General features: G+C 37.9%; 1 protein-coding gene across 6 annotated transcripts in view; it reads left to right on the forward strand.

Moving 5' to 3' along the window:
• Positions 1 to 17,602, forward strand: part of ETV1 (ETS variant 1) — a 64,637-nt gene extending 47,035 nt beyond the window's left edge. For 5 of the 6 annotated variants that reach the window (XM_029961808.1, XM_018075682.2, XM_018075683.2 and 2 more), the window contains 5 exons: positions 2,712 to 2,780; positions 5,131 to 5,199; positions 8,347 to 8,516; positions 12,542 to 12,643; positions 15,171 to 17,602. In XM_029961808.1, the coding sequence (XP_029817668.1) occupies positions 2,712 to 2,780; positions 5,131 to 5,199; positions 8,347 to 8,516; positions 12,542 to 12,643; positions 15,171 to 15,392 (632 nt within the window). In that variant the 3' untranslated portion in view covers positions 15,393 to 17,602. The remainder of the gene's footprint in view (positions 1 to 2,711; positions 2,781 to 5,130; positions 5,200 to 8,346; positions 8,517 to 12,541; positions 12,644 to 15,170) is intronic. The other variant, XM_029961809.1, reaches the window with a different exon arrangement.
• Positions 17,603 to 22,438: the final 4,836 nt, after the last annotated feature.

A 22,438-nucleotide genomic window follows, 5' to 3' on the forward strand; every position in this document is an offset into this window, starting at 1 on the left:
AACCTGTGACTGCTAAATTCAATAGCAGATTTTTCTTGTCCTGACGAAGTCTGTTTGGGCTTTTTCTGCTTGGATGTACTTTGATGAAGGCACAGCAGAGCTTATTTTCAATATTTTCCTCTGTGAGAGTCCTAGATGAGAAGGCATTTCTGCAGTGTCTAGATTACATGTAATGTTAAAACAGCACGTATTAGGAAAAAAATGGTTTCATGGTATATTCATTGTTTTAAGATGACTGCTACATTTCTGTTAATAAGAGGAGCAATGAAGACTGACCTCTAAGTACTCAAAATTAATAGTAACGGATAAGTAATTTTTTTATGTTTCCATATTTTTAGTTAGTTTTGGGGCTTTTTTAAAAGGGATCCAACCTTACAATGGGAATTACTTTATTAACAGTCTAAAATGAGCTCGTTGTTTGTCTTAAATCCAGACACATTTTTCTTCAAACACTAAAAATTGATAACAGATCATAAATCAGTCACCTCAAACACTTGGATCTTGCCCTGGGAGTATTTTATGTCTGCTTCTGTCTTATTTGTTGTCTTGAAACAATGGTTTAAGGAGAAGAAAACATATAATTGCTCTGTAATTTCTGCACTAAAATGTTTTCTTTTGAAGTAGCTCCACTTAGCCTGTAAAAATACTTCTGGGTCTTAGTCAAGCATTTAGTACAATTTAAAACTGCAATACTAAATTTCATTGGTTGGACTTTTTATTAGATAAGGTAGAAATGAAAGCAGCAGGCAATTTAATTAGCAGTAATTTTTCTGGGCAAGTCATTACTTTGATGAACTTCAGAGCAATGTTTATGGCTCCTAATTAACCATGTTAGTCATTTGATTGAATAATCACTTTGGAAATGTTTCTACAATTTGATTAGAGTCTGACCCACTCTGATAGTCATAAATTAACTGATAGCACTTTAGGATAACAAGACTCTAGTTACTTTACGAGAAATAAACTCTTCCTTGCTGTATTTTTCGGTCTTCTGTGGGCTGTTTAAGCACAAGCTAACCAGAAGATTAAGTAATGTTGGTACAAACAATGCTTGCCTTAAAGAGACTCCAGATGTTAATTATACTTGACTTAGGAGCTTGGGGGATGAAACCCTGAATTGGCTAAAAAGACAACTTCTTGAATGCGTGCATAATTCTTTATTCTGTATACTCTGCTGTATCGCTCTGCAGGAGTGGAGTTCATGAGTCAAAAAGAGCTTTGCTGCCAATACTAGAGAATTTTTACCTAAAATAGAAAATAGCATCTGTTTCAGTTCTACAACTTCCTCTTTTTTACGTAGATTTTTCCATTCTCCTTAAAATGCAGTCTTCTTGGAAACATGAATGATTCCTTGCAGGTGAACCACTGCTTGTAGCCTTGACTTCTAGTCTGTAGAGCTATACTTGACTCGGGTGATCACTGAGTCACTGATTCCTGTGGTTGCTCAGAATAGCTGCCTGAGACACTGGAGATTGTCAAAGCCTGAGGATGCAGGCACTGAGTGTTTCATCGAGAGAGGAGGTAATGAGGAGTTTGGCACAGATGTGCAAGAGAGACCGTGGGCTTTTAGAGGAAACTTTTTATTACTGCCCTGTGTTTCACTTGTTTTGTGAAGTCAGTGTAAAACTTCATTTTCTTATCCTGCCAAATCTTTGATACTCATCCCTAGTCAGTGAACAGTGAAATTTGGAATCACAGTCTGAAAGGGTCTGTAGGCAGTGTTGGAAAAATAATGTCTGCTCTTTCGACCTCTGTTTGCATCTCTTTAACAGTTACAAGTTACTGGTAACAGATTGCATAGCTTAGGGTAGGAGTTTATCACAAGATCAAATAGACTTTGTTAAGCAAAACTTTTGATATCCAAGAAGTGGGTTAAACCTGGTCTAGAAGGGGAGACAGTTTGCAAGTCCCTGTGCACAGGATGTGGCTACCTGGGGACAGTGCAAGACACGGGGAAGAAAATGAGATGTTTACAGAACACCATTTTCATTAGTTCTGTTTGGTTTTTCTCATTCTTCTTGCAGATTTGAGTAGAGGTGGAGAATAGCAAATAAATACCGGTTTTACTTAGAATATGTGCAGTAATCTTTTGGGGCAAGGTGTCATTTTTGTTTGAGGATGTGCAAGTGGAGAGTGACACAGATACATCTAAATTCGTAGATAAAATGCTTAGCAATCACAGAAAATTTCATTAACCCTTTAAATCCTTCACCGGAGTCTAAAAAGCAATATCGTAATCTAAATTCACTTTGACATACCTTGAGTTAATGCAGAGTTTATAAGTCTCCAGTGTGATTGGCAGGCTTTTCAGTATAGTTGATTAAAAATGTTGAGTTGAATTAGTTACAAAGATAGATATACAAGCACAGGGTTTAAAATATTTGTGGTCTGTGGTGTGGATTTTTTGGTCTGCAAATGGTCTAAAATGAAATTGCCATGGGAGTCAGCTTTTTAGCAAAGTTTATTACAAAAGGGTTTGAGCTCAAGAACCTATGTTAGATAGGGTCTAGGATCCTCATATCGTGATTTTCTCTTTCACCATGCCTTGTGTGTACTCTTCTGAAATGCTGACTGTTTGTTGACAAGTTCCTTCTCGCTGTAACTTGCATCCTTTTTTGTTGCCATTCTGCCTGCAGCCTGTCTTATTGATAACCTGCACACTTTTAATTCCAGACAGTCTTTTGACTTGCATTGTCGTGTTCTCCTTTCAGAAGTGCCTAGCTGCCACTCCATTTACATGAGGCAAGAAGGCTTCCTGGCTCACCCAAACAGAACAGAAGTTAAGTTTTCTATTATGTATCACTTTTGTATGAGAGAAATGTAAAAAATTAAAAAGCCTGGGGATTTGGGGTTCACTGGTTTAATTCTGCTTCTGGGAAGACTCACGTCATCTTTCGTTCCCTTTCCAGTCTTGAGTTTCTGATGCACTGATTTTTTAGTAGCTTCTTTTAGTGCCATGGGTTGATCAGGATAGAAGCAATTATATTATAAACTTACACTGCTTTTAAAGGCCTTTAGCAGTTGAAAGGAAGAGATGCTTAAAACCTTCCGTTTCAGCCATTCTGCTCAAGTGATATTTTCCAGGCTATTGGTGTGACAGGCTCAGTTTAACTGTCTTAAGTAATCCATTTTATACTTTAAATTCAGTGGAAGTTTTTTGCTTTTTCTTTTGTTATTATTTTTGCAATATTTTGTTGCATTTTAGGCTCAAAATTGAGATTAGTACCAAACCTCCCAGTGATTTCAGTAGTGCAGAGCTTAGGTAATTGTCAAAATTAATAATTCTGTGTACAAGCACTTTATATGTATTAAAAATAAGAAGGCCAACAGAAGTAAGACCACTGAAAGAGAAGTTATACCCTCCACTCCTCTGTTTTTGTGTATCTGTCTTGTCAATATATTATTTTTTGCTTGTTTGTTTAGGGTTTATTTGTTTTTCTTCCAAGAGTCAAATTTCACAAACTTGAGGAATTTTGTTTTGAGATTGATGAGAATCCAGATAGATGTGTAACTCACAGCCTTCTAGTAAGACTTCATTCACTAGTGAAAAGACATAACTGGAAAGATAACACATCTGGCTAAAAGCCCAACTGCTTCTGGGGTGGAATAAAGGCAGAAAAAAAAAGAAATAGAAGGTATTGTCAAATGAGAAAGGTGAAACAGGAGATGGAAATTTCTAACAGTCTTGGTATTTGAAATTATATGAAGTATAGAAGCTTGATAAGGGAGTTGAAAGACAGGGAAAAATCCACACACTGCAGGGCTAATGCCAACAGGTTTTGGGCTTTAATCATTGCACAGATAGGGGAAAACCAATCTTAGCCATGTTATGCACTCATAGGAGGTTGACGGTGGCAAAATTGTAATGAATGACATAGAAAATCAGTGATGTTTGCTAAATATTTGTTTTCTGTATTTGAAAATCAGTCAACATGATTTTATGGAATAAAGGTCATGTCAAATCTGATTCTATTCTTTGCTGAGATTAAAAGTTTGATTGATAAAGATACTTGTATCATATAGTTAGACTTTCTATGGCATTCAGTTTACCTCTGCATTACATTCTGATTAAGAAGTTAGCACAAAGCACTATCAATAAAGTACACATTAAATACATTAAGACCTGGCCAACTGACAGATCTAGAAGTGGCTGTCACTGAGCAATCATCTCTGAATGGATTGTTTCTGTTATAGTTCTATAAGAGTTGATATCAGGAGTGTTGCTATTCAACATTTTCAGTAAAGATACGGAACAAAGTTAATAGATAACTTTATGGCACAAAGATAGAGTGGTAAATAACAGGCAGGACAGGGCAGTCACACAAAGCATTTTGAATTGTTTGGTAATCTGGGCACATTAAACAAAATGGTTTTTTAATATGCAATTTTAGGCCTCTGGAACCGGGAAGCAGTATATTAGAAAAAATGATTTTGAGATGGGCCTCCCCCTCCTCAGGTTCACAGTGGGAGACCAACCCAACTAAACACTGCAACATTATGACGAAAAAACCTTCTGTAGTACTTACACAGTCGAAAGAAGGGTCAGAGAGTGGCAGGAGAGGAGGAGATGTTTTGTCTCACTAAGTAGCGCTGGTGAGAGAGCACCAGTACCGGTATGCAGCACAGTTCTGATAAAGGGAAACATTAACATAATAGGGAATAGTAGCTTACAAAAGAATGTGCTAGAAAGACTGCTGGGTTACAGAGAGCATCTTCTAATGAAAAAAAAAATTACAAAATTATCCTAATTGGAAGAAATATCAAGGGCAGTGTGTGGTGGTGACTTCTGTGAGTGCGAGGAGGAAATGCCAAGTAATACTTCTTTACTCTTGCAGGGAGAAGACCCACAGGAACTAATGGCTAAAAGTCAAAGCCATGCTAGTTCAAACAAAAAATGAGACAAACATTTTAGAACAAATCATAGAAAAAAATGGGTGCTTATTCATTTTTGCAGGTAGAGATTAACAGTCTTTTGGGAAAACAACATTAATTAAACACCCCTGTTCTGAGGCCAAAATATTGTGATTGGACAGTGTGTAAAGGATGTGGGATATTAATCTGATTCCTGGCATGATCTCTTCTTTCTTCATGCATCTTTTATATAAACACCTCTCTCTTTTTAACTTACAGGCTGTATGTATGAAAAGGGACCTAGGCAGTTTTATGATGACACTTGCGTTGTTCCAGAGAAGTTTGACGGTATGTATGACACATCTCTCTTTTTCTTGTGTAGGGAGATGAAAACGAAAGAGATGAGGGACTTTTCTCTGTTGCTGATCAAAAAAGCCCAGTAACATTCCAATTTAGGATTCCTTAACACACCGTTTGCGGTGTGCCCAACCAAAGCTGACCTTTGTCTCTTGAAACCAAAGTCTCCTCTTCAATAGGATGTCATTCGACTTTTACCAGCAAAAGATGCTGTATCCAGAGTTGTGGCAGAGGAGCTCAGTTCCTGTACTGTTAAAAAAGTAATAGGAGGATTTCCATTTCACTGATGATCACATAGCACTTGTTGAGATTTAATGAAAGCTGTTCTTATAATTTACAAAACAGCAGAGAAAGCAGCAAGTTTGGTTTAATTGAGGATTAAGCCTCTTGTCTAGCTATCACTGAAGGGATGAATAGTGGGGAGTGAGTGTATAGGGCATTTTTGGGTTTATGTCAATGTATTTCCACTAGGTTAAATGCACTAGTGGTTTATTTTTCAGTGGGATTGATAACAAATCAATGCTCTTTTCACAACACTACCGATTACAACAGATTTTTTTTTTTTAAGAGTAATTCTGACATCAATTAAAATGTATTGGTCCAAATTATCTTCAGTTACTCTGACGTAAAATCAGTTTCCTGAAGTAACTCAGTTGATTTCAGATTTATTTCATTATAAGCAAAGTAGATGGACACTGTATTTCTTGCCAGTTAACACTGTTAGTCTGCAGCTTTGGGAAGTAATTTGGAGACAAGCTATTTAAATTTGCTAGAGTGGCTTTTTGTTAGTGTATGTACGTTACTGTAGTGTTGTTAGTATAGCTTTTGTGTTAGTGTATTTATTTCTTTTAATGGTGCTTTATTTATTTTAGCAGGAAACATCAGATACTTCCTGATAAACTTGTGAACAACTCTCTGACCATAGCTAAAAGTAGAGCTGGAGAATTGGCATTTTTCTCCTGCTTTATTTTGTTTGTTTTCCCCTGAGAATCACTTATGGATTACAAAATTATTGCATGTCTAGCAGCATTTGTTGTGTATGCTGAAGACTTGGAGACTCTGAAATGAAAGTAACCCAAATAATTACACATTCTTCAAACAGTATCACATGTATTTTGGGGTTAGTAAGAAATAGATAATTTTAAACAATATCAAACCTAACAGAAAATTGCTTAAGCCAGTATTGCATTGTCACTGCATCAACACATTCACTGAAACGATGATTTATTGGAAGTCTGCTTTATACCCTGGCTTTGTAATATGAGCTTGGTTTTGTTTTGTTTTGTTTTTTTTGGGGGGGGTTGGGGTTTTGGGGGTTTTGTGTGTTTTTATTTTTTGTGGGGGGTTTTTTGTTTGTTTGTTTGTTTGGGTTTTTTTTTTCTTTTTTTTTTAAATCACATCGAGTCAGAGGCTTTTTTTGCCCCCAGAAATGATTGTGGGTCTGATGTGTTTTGAGTACCAGTGGCAAATTCATATTTACATTTATGAAAATGGGGATCAGACCCTGTACTACAAGAAGTTAAAACTCATCAGGAGTAGCATTTATCCATATCTTCCTTGAAAAATCCTTTTGATTTGTTTGGGTTTTGTACAGAGAGGGGAATGAAAATGAAAAAGAAATATAAGTAAAGTAAAAGAAATAAATGTTGGGAAATATTTGTGTGCTTGCAAAGCAAGCAGTCTGCTGCTAGCTTCTATGACTATTCAGTGAGAGAACACCTTGTACTCTCTAGAAGATTGATGTCATGATGCAAATACGTGTGTTTATACTTATAGTGTGATGACTTTTGAGGAAAAAAATAGCAGATGTGTCATCATATTCTGGCCAGTACAGCAAAAGTTGGATGAGCTCAGGACTAGTCTTGATGTTTCAGAAGTAGATTCTCAGCTGCTTTGTTTGAAATCAAAGATCGGCACAGGCAAAGAATCTGATCCTCTGTAATACTGCACTTGCTATTTGTGCATTGCTCAGCTATCATTAAAAGAAAAAAACCTGTCCTTGAAAAAGAAGGCCTTTCAGGACTGGAACCTGAACCTCACATAAACCAAAAAGCCTTGTGTTGATTTATTTGTTTTCCACAGCTATTGACTCAGTTTTCTTTCCTTATCACAAAAGGAAGTGCTCCATTTTTAATATTATTATTCTATCTTTCATTCCATGGAGCCATTCTGTAATGGCCATCAGAGCATCCTAATGTTGTGGTTGAATGTAAATTCCTGGCTTTCCATATTAAATGGGTCACACTGTTTATTGGAGGGTATCACCGTTCTTGTAGTTGAAATGAGGAGTTTTACCAGTATATCAAGGGTTGCAGTCATTGTGTGGAGCAAAAAATAGTCTGCTTCAATATCCAACCTTTCAGCTGTTGTTGTTTGCACGAGTGGTTTAGTATGAATATGATTTAAAAACAACAAAGACAGTAGGGATGTTTTTTTTCATTGGCAGTTTGTGGAACAGCTAGTAGAATGTTATTATTGCTTTTTTAAAAGGTTCCTCTAGACTTAAAATTTTAGAAAAATTAACTTACTGCTTTTTAGGGGAATACTAATTTAATATGTAGATATGAGGAAAAGTCATATGTGCTTATATGCAAGTTCAGTATGCCACAGAGGAACTCACACATCTGCAGGATTTACATGCCTGTACATAAAGCACATGCTGTATAAGTCCAAGTCAAATACTTGGTCACATTTTCCTTTAGAAGCATTTGCATACAAAAGAAGTTTCACTCAGTAGGGTTTTGCAGCTTTATGAAGCCTACCTTACATTATCAAAACTGGGGTCTGTGCAAAGTATAGTACACAAACACAGTTCTTCACATATTAGAGTTGCTTCAAAAGTAGTCTATGCTCTTTCAGGCAGAGGATATTACAAAGTGATTTGCAAGCGAGATTTGCATGTATCAAAAGTACATGGGAAGAGGCTTAGTGAGACTTCCATAAATCATGAATGAATTTATGTGCTTTTGAGTATATTCATGTCATTGTAAGTCACCAGCAAACAGGGGAATGTTGCTGGCTGTTTCTTCCCTCTGTTTTATTAACCCTAATGACAGCTTTGCCAGTTTATCTGACAAAGTGAGTGATTGTGGTGATGCTTTTTGCGCAGTGCTTACCTGATATTGTTGTTCTGTGCAGGTGATGTCAAGCAGGAACCGGGCATGTACCGAGAAGGACCCACATACCAACGGCGAGGCTCGCTTCAGCTGTGGCAGTTCTTGGTAGCTCTTCTTGATGACCCATCAAACTCTCACTTCATAGCATGGACTGGTCGAGGCATGGAATTCAAGCTGATTGAGCCAGAGGAGGTGGGTTAGGCATACAGCATGCCCTCGCATCCACTGCCCCATCCTGCAAATTGAATTGTGCTCCTTTGGGCTTGGGCCTTATTTTTCTTCAGTATTTTGCTTCAGTAACACTTTACAAGGGTGACAGGTGTGGTTAAGCACAGACTTGACTCCTACTCCCACAAAATAATAAAAGTATTGCAAGTACTAGAGTTACCAAATACTTCACATTAATTGTGGGGCCCAGATTTTTCAGAGCCACTTTATGGATAGAGCTGTGTTCCAATATCCTTTGAAAGCTTTTCCCTTAAAAGTCTTTCAACACCAAATATTCTTCAATGTGAAGATGTGAGAACTTGGAGCTTTTAGGTTGTAGAGTGAAGTGCCCCAAGTCTGACAGATGGCAAAGGAGAAGGTTAAGATTTTTAGGCAGTAATATCCCATCAAAATTGCATAAATTTCTCTCTATTTAGGGTTTTCGTCAGAATCTTCCTGCTTATGTGTATCATTAGATTGTTTAGTGCATGCTTAGATTGTAGGCTTGCAAACAGTCATGCACATGCATGGCATTCCTGAACCATGAAGGACTCATGGGATAGATAAAATTACTTGTGTTCATGGACATTTGCTGAAGCATGACTTAGTTCACTTGTGGGATAAAAAGGAATAAATTGAATGTTTTATTACATAAAAAGTTTTGGACTAGGTAACATTACATAACCTATCTTGTATTCTCAACAGTCATGAACACTTGGAAGTTCAGGTGTATGTGAATTTTACTGTAAAATTGATGTGGAGGATTTAATTAGGGTTGTCAAAAAGCAATATCACTCTGCTTTACTTTTTTGCCCCTTGAATAGGGTTTGGTAGTAAAGAAGACCACAGCAAATTTTCTGACAGAATGCTCTCTGAGTGAGAGCTGAGTAGGAATGTTTGGGGGTGTATGGCTGGTTCTGCATTCCACCAGCTATTTCTGCTGTTTGCCACCCATCTGCTGGTATAAGCAATCTGAAAGCTTTCTTGCATTTTAGTTACATTGTCTGCTAACAGCTCTATGGGGATGATGGAGTAGTTGGGGATTCATGTCCCCTGATAGGATTGATGTCCCTTTCCTTCCTGACATGGTCTGGCTGAAGAGCAGGTTGCTGCAACGACCCCTGTTTGTCTGAGCATTCCCCTCACTAGTGATAGGGCAGATCCTGGCGTTGTGCATCTGAGGATTTGACCTTAGAACAACCCGAGTTGATTTGATATTGAAACTTGCAAGTCTGCAGCCTTAGCAGGCTACATGGATTGCCCAGTTGTGTGACCTGTCCCAGAACAGAGTGAAATCTTTGGAAAGGCTTTGGTTTTGGTGAATAACATATCCAATTTTCCCCCCATTCTCAGTCTCTGTATTTTTTACCCTCTTAGTTTTGTCTATGTCCAAATTTTTTCAAGATTTAGGAGTTTTATTGAAAAATGGTTTCCAGCAGATGGTGCAAAAACTTTATAGATTTTATTAGCTAAGGAAAGGAAAGTAGCAAAACAAAGTCCTAAGGTTTCCTTATTGTGTAATTCCCTGAAGAACTGGATATTCTAATTTAAGTTAAACAGGTCATCTGCTTGTCTGGCTATGGAGAAGTTGCTTTGTTTTTGAGCAGCACTGCATCTGAGATCTGGAGGAGGCAGGATACTTAAAATTTGCCCGACTCCTGAGTAGTTTTAGGGATTACAAAGGAGCCTAAATTGTTTTCATTTGAATGTCATGAATCTCTCAATTAAAATAAGAATAGCCTATAGGAAGTTGCACGGTTCTCTTGGTTGCCAAGTGTAAATTGAAGGGAAATAAAGAGCTTGTTGGTTCTGCTGTGGCAGGTTAGGATGTAAATGACATGACCTTTCCATCTCATTCTTTGCTGGAGGTTTGTTCACTTGTAGAAAGGGTGACAACAAAAATGAATATGTATCAGCTCCTGGAGTGCCATAGTTCATTCAGAAAGTAAGTGTGTGTGAACTCTGGAGGCTGAGAATTGGGTGTAGGTCCACTTATGCTGCCTTGTCACAGGGACAGCAACCTTCAGCAGGAAAGTGGGGTAGAAGGGTAGAAGTCTGAATCCCTTCCACAGAGCAAGACTATGTAAATGCTGTGCGGTTCTGAGACAGGAAGAGTTGCTTACCAAGACTCCTTCTGGACCCGCTTACCTGTTTAGGAGTGTCAAAATACCACACAAAAAAAAGGAGCATATTCTTAACCATTACTTTGTTGTAGTTATCTTTACTGTGTATTTATTTATTTTGCAAGCTTGTCATGTTGGGGACATTCAGGACTCTGATTAATGCAGAAAAAAACTTGGAAGAAATAGACAAAGAATGATGCAGGCATGTGTTGCGAAGATGAATAGGTGAATCAAGGTTACGCATCTAGGTCAGATCTGCAGCTGGAATAAATTGACATGATTGGAGGTGTGTTTCAATACAGCTAAAACATAGCTGAAATTAGCAGAGCCAGGATAATTTACATAAGCCTGAAAAGCTGCACCACTGAAAGGAAATAGTACTTTTGAAAGAAATTTTAGAGATTATATGGAGATCGAAATCATGGAATTTGCTGTTGTTTAGTCCCCTTCAGACTGAAATGTTGTTTCAGGGAGTCCTTGTATCTTCTCTTCGGGGCTCCTCTTTTGCAGCAGCCAGCGGCAAGTTCCTCCAGTTGGGAAGTCTGAAGACACAGTGTTTTTAACACTGCTGATGCTTTTGAGAAAGCATGCAGGATCACTCTTGAGGAGAAAAGACAACTCAGAAAGAATTGTGTCTTGCAGAGTATCCCACCTAAGGAGTCTTTCTGCTGTGCCTTTTGCAACTGAATGTGTCTATCTCTTACTGGCCTTTTTAGCCACCAGTGTGCTTGTAACAAATGTGGGTAGAGCCCTCCCCAAATCTTCGTTCGCAAAGCCTAGTCATGATGATGAGTCCCCTTCAATACTCAGTGGTGCCTGTTGCCTATGGCTTGCATCAAAAAGTTCCGGACACCTAAGGGAAAGTTTTGTAGAGCAGTCTGCAGAGAAACTGCTTGGCTGCTCTGTCCTTTTTCCTGAGCTGTATGCATATGCACTTCTCGAACATTTTTATAAAATGTACTGTAGAGAGTTCATCAGCTCTGACTGGTTTTTCCCTCAGGTGACGTGATAGTCATTTTTACAGACAGTAATTGAAATGTCATCAACAGCTGATTATCATTTCAGGTGGGGAATAAGAAGTTAAGCTCTTTAAACAAAGGATGTCTTTGTCCAGAACTATCTGTAGATAAAACAGGAAGCGTAAAGGCAAGTAGGAATCATAAGTCAGAGCAAAAGGCATATAATTCTCTATGGAACGGTTGCCTAAGTTACTTGCAATTCACTTTTTATTGTTATTTTTAAGGGAAATTATACAACTGCAACTATGAAATTTCTGTTCCATTCTTCATACCACCATATAGTTCTTCCAAATGATTACTCTGCCTCCTCAGATAATTCATTTTTTTTGCTGAAGTAATGTTTAAGACTGGGAGTTGGCTTTTGACTTGTATCTCCTAATAATCTCAACATTGCTGTCATTCCAAGTACAATCTGTATTAGTTCTTGAACTAAGTGTTCATGTGCATGAATGTGTGTTTAATATAACTTAGTTTTCTGACAGCAAGGAAAAAACAGGAATAGTACAGTTATCCATAGTATCAAACTAAAGATAAGTTTTCATCTTTTGTGAAAATTTTCTGGTGAAACTTGCTAAATATTTTTTGTCCGTCTTTGGCTTTATTTTTTCATTGGTTTTCTTTATTAAAAAGCAAAATAAAAACCCTCCACCACATTTGCAAATAAGTAAGCCGATTTCAGGTTTAATGGTGATGTGTCTCCAATTGAAAATCATAGTACTACATGGGAAATTCAGGTCATGGCAACCTTTTCTCTTATTTGTTGCACCTGCAGGGTTCTCCCTCCTGCATCCCCAAATAAAGTATCTGATGATAAGATCTGCTTGTTAAATGCATTTAACAAATCAATGCTAATCCATTTTTGTGGCAGGTGGCACGTCGCTGGGGGATTCAGAAAAATAGGCCAGCTATGAACTATGATAAACTCAGCCGATCGCTTCGCTATTATTATGAAAAGGGAATCATGCAAAAGGTGAGTAGCTAATTTTGTATTAAGTTTCACCGGAGTCTTGCATGTTAATCCATAACTTGTTGCATTATGTAGTTTTTTCATCTATTTAGGCAAACACTAAGCTTTTTTTACCTACCAGGTCCAGCATATGCATTAAGATTTTTTTTTTTCCTATGTAAAAAGTGTCTGTGGTTTTAGTTCTCATAATGCGTGTCATGATTTTAGGGAAAGAGGTAACATTCAAAAATATCCAAAAGAGCTTCCTGGCAGCTGGGAAAGGCAAATAGTAGAGTACAGTACGATTAATTATTTGTGGATCTAAATTAGCTACCCAGTGCTTGGGTACTTCAGTAAGATAGGGGAGAAAACTTACACCTATTAACATACAAAATACTTTAATATTTTTACCAGTAGTGTTGTAATAATACTGGTTTTAATTGAAATTTAATATTTTAATAGACCAAATTAGGAAAAATATTTAACAATAATTTTTATATTACAGTCTGGTCTTGCTGACAGTATTCAATCCATTCTTCTACTGTGGCTTGCTGTTTTACATGTATATTTTTAAATCTTGCTATGTAGTACTATGTAGATTGACTTAGAAATCAATAGGAGAGACCTGTCTGCTTTATTTACAAAATTGGCAGGTGTGATCAAAGATCATAATGAACACCTTGTGCTGTAGTACTTATTCCATCTCTTTTCACATTAGTTTTGTGACCTGTGATGATTAACATGTTTAAACCTGCCATTTGCCAATTCCGTGAACGGAAACAATGCTGTCAGCTCAAGTTACTCTGGGCAGCTTTTCCAGTAGGTTTTGTGAAGTCTAACAAGTTCTCTTGCTTAGATTGTGGGATTGTTGTAGTGCACTCCTTTTTCACTATCCAGGAGTCAACTTGGACAACAATCTGGGCTAGTATTGTCTTATGGTTTTTCAGTAGCACAGCACCCTATTCATTTTTGTGTGTCATGTAACTATACATTGAATCTTTGTAAAGTGGACTGGAAACCGGGTCCGGTCGAAGAGAAGCAGAAATGCTTGAGCTTGCTGGCTGGTGCTTCAGACAGAGGAGTTCTTGTTGCAGGTTACAGCTCAGCTGCATAGGCAAGTGTGCTGCCAGTGCAGTTCAAAGGCAGCAGAGAGGCAAGAAAAAGTAGGAGAGGGAAGCAAGCTGAAAAAGTGGGGTTCGAAATACCAGAAGGCTGATAATGCTACCCCAACCCGCACATCCATTTAATATGGAAAGTTTACAAATACTTCTGATAGGTAGCTTGCTACCGCTTAAGCTACTACTTTATTAGCTAGAAGAACATATTTAACACACAAATTGAAAGCTAGCTTGTGTGCTTATTTTTCTGACATGGCAGTGTTTGAGGCTTGTCCTAGGATCGATCTATCTCACCAGTTCATGTATGTTAAAAACTAATGGGGATTGCAGATTCATAGCAGGTTTCTTTAGTGCAAAGTTTGTATACATGCTTTCCCTCCTGTGTTTTAAATTAAGCAATGATAGCAGGTTATGCAAAAGCCTAATTTCTGAATGCAGCCTATAGTTTGTCAAAGTTGATGTAAAAAATTCTACTGCAGATATAGCCTCCATCAAATTCTATTTGTAGAATAAATAAGCTGAAAATTTAAGGAGGTGTTTCAAACTATTTTACACCCATAAGAATAGAGTTGTTAAGTTTGTGACACTTTTTCCATCTTCATTCACTCACTTCAGTGCCATGGTAGCTGAGGTTGCAAGAAGGCAATATGATCTTTATTTTTAAATAATTTTAATAATTGTGAGCATACAACATGGTTCATATTTTTAAGCACAATTTTTAAAATGAGGTGCTTTAGAAGACACTGTATGGACTTCTGTTTGTTGTTTGGGTTTTTTAATAAGACAACAAATAGGTGTTGTTTTTATTATTCTTTAGCTTTTAGGAAATTGAAACACAGACATTTGATTAAGGGAAAACTTTACGATCTTTGGACAAATTGCCCCTCCATAAGCAAATCTAAATGTCCCAGCTTTGCATGAGCAATTGCTAAGTACATATTAGCCTACGTATTTGCTTACGCTGTGCCTGTGCAATCAGCATCCACCATAACTAGAGTGCTTTTGTACGTAAATATGAATCAATCTGTGTAAAGTGAAATCCAGATCTCTGTCATGCAATGTGATTCTTTTTTCCACTTCGCACACAGTGTGTGTAATTTTATTTTACCACTGTAGTGACAATTTGTTTACATTTTCCAATAAGAACAGTTCCATTTGTGGTTAAGTATAGGAAATGATTGCAAACAAATGTTTAGTGTAGAATACCTAGTCCATCTTCCAACAGGATGTTGCATGTGGCAAAATCAAGATCATTCCGCACAGTCTGCTTTGGCGGGTCCCTCTTGTCTTTGCCAGGTCATTGCCTAATGAGTTCTGCTGTCACATTATTAATTGTGTAACAAAGGTGAGTTTTTCACAAGGCTGTTGAACTTGGAGTTGCAAAACACGAGGCCTTACACTGCACCTTTTTTCCCCCCTTCTGTTGTCTTAAGGTGGCTGGAGAAAGATACGTCTACAAGTTTGTTTGTGACCCTGAAGCGCTTTTCTCCATGGCTTTTCCGGACAACCAGCGCCCCTTACTGAAGACTGACATGGAACGCCACATCAATGAGGAGGACACTGTGCCTCTGTCCCACTTTGATGAGAGCATGGTCTACATGCAGGATGGTGGCTGCTGCAACACCCACCCCTACAACGAAGGCTATGTCTATTAACAGCAGTGACAGTGAAGGGGATGTTTTCCCCCTCCCTTAAGCTTCTCCTCTTTCACAAGACCCAGAGGAAAGCTGAATCGACTTCAGTTTGTTTTTTAAATAGTACACTAAAAGGGGCTTTTCCTGTTGCATTACTCCTATGGTCTGCCATGGACAGCGCACTTTATTTGAAAGGGGTGGGTTGGAACCTAAACGTTATTCTGTGTAAAAGGAGGAAAAGGGTGGGTTTGCTTTTTACTTAAGTTTGGGAAGGGAACATACAGGTTTTAAGTACAAAAAAGCTATATCATGTCTGTTTTGTTTCATATCAGCATAAGATATTGTACATTTTCTCTGGGTATCCATAGTACAGTTAATTCTCATTGTGCAAAATAACCACTTTATGATGATATCAGCAAAGCATGCCTAGGGCATTTGTTTCTTGCCATTCTTAATTGTCTTTCTGCAGTAATAAAAGAGAAGCAAAGCATATACTACAGCATTTAATTTCGAAGCTTCCAGTGGCAGATCTTGTACCTTGCCTCTGAGAATAACCAGATATCTGGAAAGTTTTTCCTATTTTTTTCTCTTTTTTTTTTGGGGGGGGAGGGGGGTATGGCCTCAAAATAAAATCCTAGTTAGTGACAGAGGGGCTCTAAGTACAGTCACCAAGCAGCAAAATCCCTTACTTCAGACTGCAAGCTGCATGCTGTATCTGGTGCCACATTGCTATACATATATGACCCATTCTATGGCTCAGATTTTTTAAGATCCATTTCAGGGTAGTAATTACATGTGGTAGGCTTTCTGATGATCATGTCAGCATTAAATACAGGTTCGTGATCAGGAGGGAGAAAACATTTTGTATCCTTCCATTTCCTTTGGTACATAAATAAGTTATTTAATCAATAGGAATTAACTGTACTAAGTCACATATCTAATTATGCTGTTTAGACACAGCAGGCACTCCTTGAGAAAAATATCCAATACACTAAATAGGTACTTTAGTAAATTTTTAGACACGGTACCCATTAATATGCATTTAAACCTTTTACTGCTGTGTTATGTTGATAACATATATAAATACTAGATAATGCTAATGCTTCTGCTGCTGTCTTTTTCTGTAATATTCTCTTTGATGCTGAATTTACTATGACCATTTATAAGCAATGCTGTAACTACAGGTAGCATTTCAGGACAAAATAGATGACTTGAACCATTTATTGCTTAGAAAATAGCTTACGCCATAGCTGTGCTATAAGCAGCTTTTATGCGCATCCACAAATGACTAGTAAGCTTCAGCTTGCTAAGGAAAGCTCTGCAGAACCTTTTGTAATTTTTGGTGGAACGGAGACGAACTGTCAAAGAATACCATGAAGTTGCTGTATGACATTGTAGTGCTGGCACTGGTGTTACCAATCAGCTTGTTTGGACACTAAATGTAAATGTGATCAGATATGCTTGGAAGACAATTTAAATTTTGAGGGGTTTTTTGTTGTTTTGTTATTTTTTTCAAATTGTTTTATTTTTTTGAGAGGGGTAATCTTGAACACAAGCCACACCTGCTATTCTGTATGTAAAACAAACAAAAAAAAGGCCCTGACAGAATCCCAAAAGTTTTAAATATTTATGAGCACCTTTTTTGAAATACAATAATTTGTAGTTTGAAGGAAGGGAGAGGGGGTAAGATCTGGATTTCTTTTTTTTGCCCAGTGAAATTTAAATAGGTGTTACATGAAGTACCTCATTTTCCTATATTGTCAAGAAGTGAGAGAAAAATGAATACATAACCATAAAAAAACAAGAATAATTTTCATCATAATGGATGGATTTCAAAGACAATCCTAGGTGGTGGGTTAATCTTCTATCCTTTGTCAGTTAAGACACTACCTAAGTTATGAATATTTTAATATGCAGTTAATCAAAAGTAAAGAAGCAGTGGTCACTAGAAACCACAGGTGCATAAAAAAACATTTGGGCGGGTATTTAATTTACTCAGATCTGTAAGACAACATAGTTTATGAGAATGTATATATGCCTTAATATGTCACCTAATTCTGTCATCCGTAAGTCTCAATGGCACTTAAATACTTGGTGATCAACCCAGAAAAAGAAGTCTAAAATTGCAGAACTAGCAAAAATCAAGGGGAAAAGGTTGGATAATATTGTTTAAAAAAATTGTGGTTTCCATTGAAATAAGGTTCAAATGAAACATGCTTTGATGAAAAGTCCTTGGATTGGTTTTGCTTCTTTAATGTCAGCATGGAGCGCCTCTTGCCTGTGGCAGGATGGGGGTATTTGGGAAAGGGGTTGGACAAAAAAAGGAAAAAAAAAGATTTAAAAAATGCATCAAATGTGTAATATTTAAGAAGAAATATATATATTTATCTGTATATGGTAGTGACTCACTGAACAAAACAAGCAGTCAGACCAACATTGCATAATTTCTGAGCAGAAGATAAAAAAGTCTTTCACTGAACTGATTAACCCTTTTAAAATGTACCTAAGAGGTTTATTTAAAGTCTATTTTTATTCCACTTTTTTGTTTGTTTGGGGTTGGGTTTGGGGTTTTTTTTGTTTGTTTTGTTTGTTTGGGGTTTTCAGGTAGAATAATAAATCTGGCAGCTGATTTCTGCAAGATTGTTGTGTATTGGATTCCTAAACATTTGGACTGGAGAGGCCCCTGCAGTAAGGTTATTCTTTTGGAAGGGGAGAGGAGGGTCTGTTCCCAGTGCCTAGAATAGCTTCCTGCAAAGTGTAACCCAAAAAAACACATACAAAAAAGCACTCTTTTTCAAGCTGTACCACAAGTGGAAGGAAAATGAAGGTTTTACCTCTTTAGTAGGAGCTGTATCTGCTTGTGTATATTCTTGCTGGCCAGAGCAACTGGGCAGCCTGGAGTAATGCTACTGTGAAGCAAAGTCGAGAGGCATCACTGCAAGACCCACGTGCTGTGATACAGCCAAAGGGGCTCAGGTTTCATCTGCCATGACAGGTCATTTGCATCGGTAGCTGAACAGAGATGAAATTAGATAAGGGCTTGGCAGATCCCCTCAGAATCCATTTGAGAGAGTTAAGATTACAGATTTAGGACAATGTACAAATTTTGCTTCAGGGATATGACTTCCATGACAAAAAACTAAGCCTTTTCTCTCCAAGGTTACACCATCTAACTTTCTCACACACCAGCTACAGTATAAACCTTTATATTACATTCACTGAAAGTGCAAATTTCGTATCCATGTCAGCCCAGATCTGCTTACTTTACTTACAGTGGGCTGCTGTAAGGGAGAAACTAGGAGAAACTGGGATACAAGAACATAAACGATTCTTTTCTCCAGAAGTTCCCTGCAAAGAGCTCTTTGCTCAGAATCTTTTTGTCTTCAGGGTTTTCTGCTACCTGGGACTATTCCCGAGGGATCAGTGCCTAGAGTTTTATTGCCCTTGACAGCTGACTGGTTTGGGCTTCAAATCCATCTTCACAGGACAGTATCATCTAGTAAATATTTTTGCTTTCTTTGTGGTTTTTTTGTTTGGTTGGTTTTTAATAGCAGGAAATAGATCAATGTGTACAAAATGTATTATGAGGAAATCTTTGAATTGTTAATGGCTGCACTTTCTCCTCTGAAGAGCATTAGCTTCAGTTCATGTATTGTAGGTAATAGCACCCATAAACAGCCCTATTCAGTGCTCACATTAATAGTACTGAGGACTTTCCTAAATAGTCTCCTTCAAAGATGTTTTGGGAGTATTAATTAATATAGTATCTTATACTCTAAGAATTGTCACTCTGAAATACCTCACTTGGATCTAGCAGTAAGAGCATAGGAAATTAATTTCTCAGTCTTCTTCGGTTGTTATTTTAGGGGTTTTCTGTTGCGTGGGGGTTTGGGTTTTTTTTGGTTGTTTTTGCTTTTTTGGTTTTTTTTTTTTTTTGGTTGGTTGGGTTTGTTGTTTGTTATTGCTGCTGTGGTTGTTTTGGTTTGGTTTTAAATCAGAGGCTACTCTGCATGGAAGGGAGGTAGCAGCTGGGAACAGGCACCTGTGTCTGAGGACCTCTGGTTCAAAGTCCGCTGCATTTTGCTAAGATACCAGGCTGAGAACTGGAGCATCTACAGTACAGAACTGAGCCCTGCTCTCCTTGTACTCTTACAGAACAGGGAACTACAGTGCATTGTCTTTTGTTAATTCTGCTACAAGAGCAGTAATCTCTGGCAGAACAGCAGGATGGAAATCTAGGGGCAGTAGCATTAAAAAACTACAAGATTACCCAGATCTGTCTGTCTGATGCCTAAGATTCAGAAACACATCAGCAAAGTGCTGTCCCTTGCCACCCAGCTTTCATGATTGTATAGGTAGGTAAAGTTAATTTCATCTTTTGCTTCAGGAGGTTGAAATATTGGTTTCCCCATTGAACACCAATTTAATTTCTATGGGAAAGAAATATCTGTGCCATCTTCTTATGTAATAGTCTGTAAATGTCTATGAAGTGTATTGTTGGCATTTTCCCCAAGAACTGTTTTTGTGTGGACATGACACAAAAAACATCACGAAAAGAAAGGGTAAATAAACTTAAAGAGGTTATCCATACATCAAGTTCTCCAAAACTATAGCATTATTTACCCTAGAAATATATCATGTCTTTAATACTTCTGTATTATCCTTATTACATAGTTTCATTGGACTGACCTCAAAAGTACTCAATATACCCTGAAGTTTTGGGGTTTTTTAAGTGAGCTTCCTGCTGTTAATAGAGGTTACAGGAAGGGACCACTGAGGAAGAGTCACAATCAAACATTTGGATCTGGTAAGCCATAATTCTGTCATGGCTCTTGCAAAGCTCTATGGGCACTTATGCCCATGTCTGTGCTTTCTAGTTGCATGGTAGAGAGGTAATTGTTTGTTTGTTCGGGTTTTTTTAGTAGTTTCTGAGTAACTACAATTTGCTTTGCTTCAGAAGGAATGTCTATGTGTATTTCTTTTCATACTCCAGGTAACCAGATAGATACTTGGTGTCCAAAATAGCATTTCTGCTGTGTAATTCACAGTAGAGGCTGTAGTAGTTCCTCGCTGTTGCCCTAAAAAGGAAAGAGTTGAGGAGATTTCACAGTTTTCCTCCCCCCCTTTCAGTGATAGGACCCAGCTGATCTATCTCAATATAGTTTAAGCCTATTCTTCGCTCACCTATGATATTTTAGTGGACAGTCTGATTGTTAGTACAGTGGCACTTCACAGAAGGTGAGGTGTAGAGTGTTGAGTGTTTTAGATGCACTGCAAAGGGCTCTCTATGGTGGCTTTCAGTCAAAACCTTGCATGGTCAGTACCATATTGTTACACGACCTAAATAAAGGCAGAAGATGTTTTTGCAGAGGCATCAGCTCCTCAGAGCTTGAGATGTTTGCTGAAATATGCAGTTAAGGCTGCTGCCTGGCCAGCTAGGGTGAGTCTGCCTTGGAAGATCTGTCGATGAGCTCTGTGTACATGTAGAAAGCCAGAGAGAGCAAGATCCCGGCATGGCTGAGTGAGGCAGCACAGAAATGGGATAAAGTCTGTCAGGGGCAATCTGGCTCTACCAACTAGCTAATCCAGAGCTGATTAGTACAGGAAGAAGGAGGTTATATGACTGATACAGTAAATCACAGAGATAATTATTTGAAAGACATGCTGCAGGAGAATCATAAGAAATGATGGAAAGCAATAAACTCTGTAAACAGCAGTGATTTTTTAAGACCCCAGTGCTTGTGGGAGTGCTTCAGGAAAAGGAAGAGAGAAAGTAAAACACCGAAAGGGATGATAATATTAGATGAGAACAACAGGACTAAAACCATGAACTGCATTAGGGGACTTGGAAGATTGCAGTGTTTTAGATAAAAGGAAGGGACTAAGATAAGTACAGAGGCAGTAAACTGAGATAAGAGCAAGAGAGAGAAGGTAATTGGAGGCAGTGCACTTTGTGGTCAGTGGGCCAAATGTGTTAGGCTAACAGAGTTGCACAAGGGATGTGTTTGGCCCTGGTAGTATATCCCCAAGGACAGGAATATCAGTTCTGACTTTGGCATGATTGTTGATAATTTAGTAAAACCATCTGCACAGTGTTTGGTAGCTGTTAAAAGAGCAAACAATATATTGGAATATGCAGAGAGAGTTTTGGGCTGTAAATGTGGTGTCTCTATCATCCCACTATACTAAAAAAAAAAAACCAAGAAAAACCACAAACAAAAGAAAAAATACCTTACAGGATAATGGAGCAGATTGTTAGTATAGCTCAACTTGGTTTCCATGAAATCAGCTATGTAGCTTTACACTAAAATAGACTATGGCTTGTATTTGGTAATGTGTATGCCTATCTAGCATAGTATACACACAGGACATTTTTACATGTTGCGTTATTCAGAAAGATATACAAATGATCAAGATCTGGGGCATAGCATGAGACCAATAAAAAAAAAGACATTAAACAAATATATATGTCTTCTGAATTCTACTGATGTAGACAACTCATTTCATTTTTATATAAAGCTCTCCACTGGAGCTCTATACACACCTCTAATCCTTGCAATTAACTTTTTTAACCCATGCTGGCAGTCTCTGTGTGCTGGAGTCCCTGCTACAAGTGGCTCAGCACTAGTCTCTAAGAGGTGTCTGGAACCTGTAGGGTCAGGCTGCCTGCCCAGCTGGTCACAAAGATCATGTGAAAATTTGCAAGTCTTAAGGAGTGTACTAAGCCATTCTCTAATAGCAAATTCTCTATAATAGCAAAAATCAGTTATACTGCAGATTTAGCCACAAAGGCTAGACTTGCAAAGGAATTTCAGCCACTGTTGTGTTCCATCTTACAAGGTTATGTGATCCCAGCTGTAAATATTTAGGGTATCTAAGGGCCTCCACAAAATCTTTCAAAAGCCACTCAGCTGAATGAGAGCTTCTCTGCTTCCTGCAGGAATCAAATGCGGGAGAGACAAAATTGGTGAAGACCTAGATTTGCATCTACAGAGAAATAGAATGAAGAACACATCTGTACTACTATTTTAGAGTTTCAGCATTACATTGCAGGAGGGAGTTCATAG

Source organism: Manacus vitellinus, unplaced genomic scaffold, assembly GCF_001715985.3.
Source record: "Manacus vitellinus isolate BGI_N305 unplaced genomic scaffold, ASM171598v3 scaffold_3_pilon, whole genome shotgun sequence".
Lineage (NCBI taxonomy): Eukaryota > Metazoa > Chordata > Aves > Passeriformes > Pipridae > Manacus > Manacus vitellinus.